General features: G+C 37.3%; 1 protein-coding gene across 1 annotated transcript; it reads right to left on the bottom strand.

Annotated features, from left to right (window-relative positions):
• Nucleotides 1–1,479: 1,479 nt before the first annotated feature.
• Nucleotides 1,480–2,797, bottom strand: LOC105141228 (myb-related protein 308-like). Its single transcript, XM_011048397.1, has 2 exons — nt 2,333–2,797; nt 1,480–2,240 (listed from the first exon to the last, which is right to left on the bottom strand). Exons 1-2 carry the CDS (start codon nt 2,593–2,595, stop codon nt 1,697–1,699), a joined length of 807 nt encoding a protein of 268 aa, XP_011046699.1. The 5' UTR covers nt 2,596–2,797; the 3' UTR covers nt 1,480–1,696.
• Between the last annotated feature and the right edge of the window lie 3,330 nt (nt 2,798–6,127).

Genomic DNA, 6,127 nt, shown 5'->3' with positions numbered 1-6,127 from the left:
TCCATAATGTGAATACTGTTGTTTTTATTATATATATGGTAGTTAAGCAAGCCAAAATAGTGAAGAGGCCAAGTACTTTGGGACCCCAGTGACATAATCCACATTGAATTGATGTAGCTCGTGGCTTTACCATTTGGGTGATGGGTGCTCCTCTCTTTATCAAGGAATTTGTAAATTTCAGCTATATATGAAGAATTGGTCGAGTCCATTTATTAATTTTGAGAAAAAATAATAATAATCTACAAAAAAACATATCAATATATAAATGGCGTCTTCAGAATTCATGGTGAGTTGTTCACACATGAGTTCCCAAAAGTTGCATTCGGGATTCCAAGATCCCAGCATGCATGGATGCCCTTAATTCCCACTAGCGTGTAAACAAATTCCAGATGAGTTGATTATTCGCAATATAATTTAAGTTGAATATTATTTTTATTTTTTTTTATTTACGTGGGGTGTCCGGGTCAGCTTGCGCGCACTACGACTAATCCCTACGACCCACTGAATACCCTGTAAATCCAGTAGACATGTAAGGCACCGTGAGGTGACAGGCGTGCACGTTAAGATTCAAACCCAGGTACAGTAAAAGAAATAAATTCCTTCCACCGCTAGGTTAAGTACTGGAATGCAAGTTGAATATTGTTTGATAAAAGCAAAACAAGTTAAGTGATTTCTGGCTTGATTGATTGAACTTTTTACCTAATAAAGTTTCAATAATTAATTATTAACTACAATTCATACGTTAGTAGCAGCATTTTATTTAATAAGGCATGTGAAGTCAACAATAATTTTGCGCCTCCTTCAACTAATTCATCGGATTGCCCAGCTGGTTCTTGCACTACTTTGATAAATCATGGAACAAACCCTAATTAATACCTTATGGTGCTTGATTAATTCGAATGTAAAGAACTGATTCGAGAATGCCTCGGTAACAATCTAAAATAAATTGTGGGAGGTAAACCGCAGGGTACGTGTCCGAATTAAACAAAAACCATTGTTAGGGTTAGGGTTTGACCCGTATTCAATTGTGCAGTGCAGCTGGTTGGATCATGGGGCTTCGATAATCAAATATTAGGTTGGTAGAATGGGGTGGTACTACGGACAGTTGTTGGTTCCTCTACACTTCTTTTTTATAGAGTAGGGTTTCTGTGCTTTTATTACAATATAAAAGATGGGTTACCCACCACTCCCATCCTCCTCATTTCTCCTCCGCTCACAGCTTATCCATTTTCTACAAAAGAAAATCGAACTTTTCCAATGAAGACAAAGCCCAAAAAAAGAATCTAAATCGGAAAAGAAAAGGAAATATAAAAAATGGATCAGGGTGGAGGGCATGATAAACTTTCAGAATATCCTTGCCTGCTGGCAGCAAATAGCAACGACTAACAACATGGACCTTTTGAACATCTGACATCGCCCAACTTTCCCGGAAAAAGAGAAGGAGAACCGAGAAAAGAAACGAAATCATGTACATGTCAAAAGCAAGTAATATCTCGATGAGTGGAAAACATTCACCAGTTATAATGATCACTAAACTGTACAAATAGTGTATTCATACAAATTAGAGATTAGGAAAAATAAAAGATGAGAGAGATTAATTTAAGAGATTTTCAATCTAATAGCAATCCCTTTTATCATTTCTCTCCGTTCTTTTTCAACTACAACATCAACATTAATTAGCTCCAGGTATCTTTAATCATTTCATCTCCAAACCTCTATAATCCAATACACCACTTTTCATCCCTAAGAAGTCATAGCCAGTTTTGGAGCCAGCACTAGTGCTGCTTCCAATAGTACCCACAATGACACTGCAACTGCAGTCCTTGCTGTTTTGCAGCCCCAAGCTGCAAGCAAAACAAAGACTTGTACTCCCTCCAGTTTTGAATGCCTGGTGACGATCAGGCTGGTTTTGGCAAGGAAGGCTAATTCTAAGTTCAAGATTCAAGTCTGGACACCTTTCTTGAACTGGGGTTTTCTCTTCTTTGCATATAAAAGCAGCCGCGCTAATTATCTTCTCCTTAGTACTTTCCTCTTTAACAGAACTCAACGACTCTTCTTTAACTGAGGTAGTAGTGCTGAAAGATATTGTTGTTGAAGCTTCTTGGGCTGGTTCATTGAGTGGCCTATGAGTCGCAGGATCTATGCCTCTATTCAAGAGCTTCCTTTTTATATGTGTGTTCCAATAATTCTTTATCTCATTATCTGTTCTCCCTGGTAATCTTCCGGCTATAAGTGACCATCTACAACAAAAATAGCAGACACCATTAGCATAAAATATTCAACCTTAGCATAAAGGGTTAGGTTTTTTCAATTATTACTCGGCTAGGCTTACTTGTTGCCGAGGAGACTATGGAGTTTGATAATGAGCTCATCTTCTTCTTCAGTAAAATTGCCACGTTTAAGATCAGGTCTTAAATAGTTGATCCAACGAAGTCTGCAACTCTTGCCACATCTTAGAAGGCCAGCAGCTTTAGGAAGTGAACGCCAGCAACCTTCACCGTGGGTTCTAATGTAAGCAACAAGGCGATCATCTTCTTCCTTGGTCCATGCACCTTTGTTTGTATGAGCTTTTTCACAGCAAGGAGACCTTCCCATTTCAGTAGGATTTACAAGTAGGAATGGCAACCGCAATGTTTTTGGTGCGGCTTTCTTCTTCTTTTTGACCGGCGTGCGGTACTGCTGTAGTAGAAATGGAGGCCTTCCTTCTTTTTCTTGTTGCTAGAACATTAAGGCCGGCCCTTGAGATTACTCGAGAAGTGATTTTATAGGCATTTGACTCTTTGGGTGTGTGTGTGTGTGCGCGCGCGCGCGTGTGTGTGTGTGGGAGAGAGAGAGAGAGAGAGAGAGAGAAGTGACCCTAATTGCTTCTAGATGTGAGTTGGTGAGACAGGTTTGAGGGAGTGGCTGGTGGTATCTCTCTAGATGATACAACTTGATGATACTAGCATCAAATAAGGAACATTAAACTCTAGGTAACCTTCAGTTAGGTGTAAAGTAATTTTATATTTAATTAAAGCCAAGACAAAGTGCGCTATCCCCCCCACTTTTCATAACTGCAGTTCCGTTATTTCTTTAATTTTATCTTTAATTCAGTTTTGAAAATAAATTTTAAAAAAGAAAAAAATATTATTATTTTAAAAAAAAATTAAATAAAAAATACTTTTTATCAGCCCTCCCATAACCATCTTAAACTCCGAAAAACTTTTGATTAACTAAGTTCAGTTACCTCTCAAATCTTCCCCATCTCACCAGACAGCACATGTACCAGAATTCACGGACACCCCTTATATTTATATCCTTGTTGCTGTTGGGACTGACACCAATGAGGGAGTGGGTCTGTAGCAAGGTCCAGTTTCGGACCTTTTCTAAGACCAATAACCTTGCTTCCATGATTCTTGATTATCCAATTTATCTTGCAATTAAAATATTGGTTACATCATTCTTCCTCATCTTTTGTTATTAAAAAATTATAGTCGTGACTTGTAAGTAATGAATCAGTATTTTTTTGTTTTTATTTAGATCTGTTTTTCAAAAAAAATAATTGAAGTGAAGTTGGTACTTATTATCTTTAAGCTTAAGTGCTGGTTTCATATTTTTTTTTAACGTCAAAAATATTTTATTATGATAAATTATAAATATTTTGTTGATATTTGAATTATTTCTTTTCAATAAAAAGTACAAAGGATCTAAAAAGGGAGGAATATCCCTAAAAAAGGGTTCAATTTTCCTCCACAAGAAATAACATATATATTTTAGGATTTTTTTTAATTATAATTGTTTTCTTTTTCAAATGATACTTATCAGAGAGTCCTTAAATATATATATTTAAAAAAAAACCCTTTTATAAATATCAAATATAAAAAATAGTTATTTATTTAAGAATAAATAGATTAAATTATCAAAAAATTAATCAAATATTCATATATATACAGCTTGATCCACGAGTCCATATAATAAACTTGTGCTGGTAAGTATAGAATTCATCTCTATGCGTGAGAAAACAAATGAAGTTTGAATTTGATAATTTGGGTTCGGGCTGTTTCCAAGGCTCAATCATGAAGTTTTTTTAAAACTCAAAATCCATTAAAAAATCCATTACTTAAATGAGTAAATATTGATTTGATTTTAGCTCATTGCCATTGAAGCAAGTCTTGAGACTAGTTTAGGTTTAAAAAGGTCAAGTTAGGTTAATTGTTTTCAGGGGATGTAAATCATACTTTTGCCAAGTTAGTAAGTTAGTTGTGATGGGTATTTTGAAAAGAAATGCTATAGTGGCTTGGCAGTTCTTGAGATATTCTTGTGATTATAAGTGTGCATATGGTAGTTGTGGTTCTTTATTCTATTGGTACACTACACTATCATGCATGAGAGAGAGAGAGAGGGGGGGGAGGGGTTTCTAGAAAAGATGGAGGTTGGGTTCAAGGGAAGATGATGTAAGAAAAGGGAAGAATAGGAAAAAAGATAAAGAGTGTGGTTGTGGTTGTGTGTGTGCTTCGGTTCACCTTCCACCTTTTCCCTTTTCTTTCCCTAACCTTGTGGTGCAAGTTTAGGCAACAAGGGTGGGCTTAGAGATGGGAACTGGGAAGGTTGGTTCACCTTTTTGTTGCTATTCTCTCCCCTCCATTTTGCATATTATTTGTTACCCACCACCACACAGTCTCTCTCCCCCTCCCTCCCTCATCATGAAATCCAAGTGGATTTTTAAGGGTTAAGAATCATGGGCAGGAGTAGTTGTCAAAGGGGGTGAGAGAGGGAGGGAGGGAGGAATCATGGGCAGGAGTAGTTGTCAAAGGGAGTGAGAGAGGGAGGGAGGGATGGATGGATGGATGGATGGATGTCCACTTGTGTAAAAATTATCTGTGTATTTCACCTACTTTTTCACCCTTTCTAACCGTCCTCACTTGGATGTTGAAACTTTTCATGATTTTATTCCCATAAAAAACGCCCCCCCGCCCCTTTTTCACATAACCCACCTAAGCTTATCCATGTAGCTTTCAGAAATTAATCAACCAACAAGGACAAGTTGCTGCTACATTACTAATTACGATCTCAAAAAATAAAGGAGGAAGGTAGAGAGGGATATTCTTAACCAAAGAAAAACTTGCTCTTCCAACATACATAGTACTAGATGCATTTCTTTTTTATGCATAAATTATTCGTGTTTCTGTTGTTTCAATCAAATAGAAACTCATCACCACTATCAGGTAGGTTAGTGTACACTGTTGGTTGGCACAAATGTGTCTATGCCTACTGGTCTTCTCTGCTAGTTGCACACGAGCAAATGACTGCCCAGAAAGACATAAAAAAATAGAAGGGAGAAAATGAATCGAGTTTATAATTAGGTACGATTTGTTTTTTAAGGACTTGGTACTTACAGAGAGGGCTTAATCCAGAACTAGTGGTGATATCCAGCAAAGCAGACACGTGAATGACATGTGCTTAGGTACTGAACGATACTTGTGGGACAGTCCTAAAAACTCTTTACGTACGTCTGTGGCAGCCCTTCCCGTCTGAGACTCCTTAACCTTGGCACAAAGGTCAGCTTTCCATGACCCGCAATTAGGATGGAGCCTTAAACTATGCTTTCTCCAAACCAAATTAATGCCCTTTTATTATTTGGTTACATAATTGATAGAGAAAAGAACCAATCAGATCTACATCCATCCTAACCAAATCCCATTTTTATTTAGGGTAATCCTGTTCCGTGTAAACGAGGATCTGTTAGCACCACAAAATGGGAAAGGAGTCTTATAGTAGAATAGCAAATACAGGGTCATAGAATAATAACCGCAATAGAGGACACAAGGAGAGATCTATTTGCAACAGTAATTAGGATCCTCCCTGATTCCTTTTCCTACCCTGATTCCTCTCACAAGAAGAGATCTCTGTTCAATTTCATGGAAGCAAAACCCAACCCTGTTTTCTGCACATACAAGTAGCAAGTTATTCACCGCAAAAAGGTGTGTTTAGCTGTAAAATTATGCAACTGTTTAGTTATTAAAAGAAAAGGTTATCTTTCTGATCCGATGCTAGGCAAACCATCCAGGCCAGAACTGGTGCATTCATGAAAAACTTTTTATCTCATGACCTACCGCTGAATTTGAATCCAAGATGGGAACTGGGAAAG

Source organism: Populus euphratica, unplaced genomic scaffold, assembly GCF_000495115.2.
Source record: "Populus euphratica unplaced genomic scaffold, PopEup_1.0 scaffold115.1, whole genome shotgun sequence".
Classification (NCBI taxonomy): Eukaryota; Viridiplantae; Streptophyta; class Magnoliopsida; order Malpighiales; family Salicaceae; genus Populus; species Populus euphratica.
The sequence above is the reverse complement of the archived record's forward strand: the minus strand, read 5'-3'. Positions and strand labels throughout refer to the sequence as shown.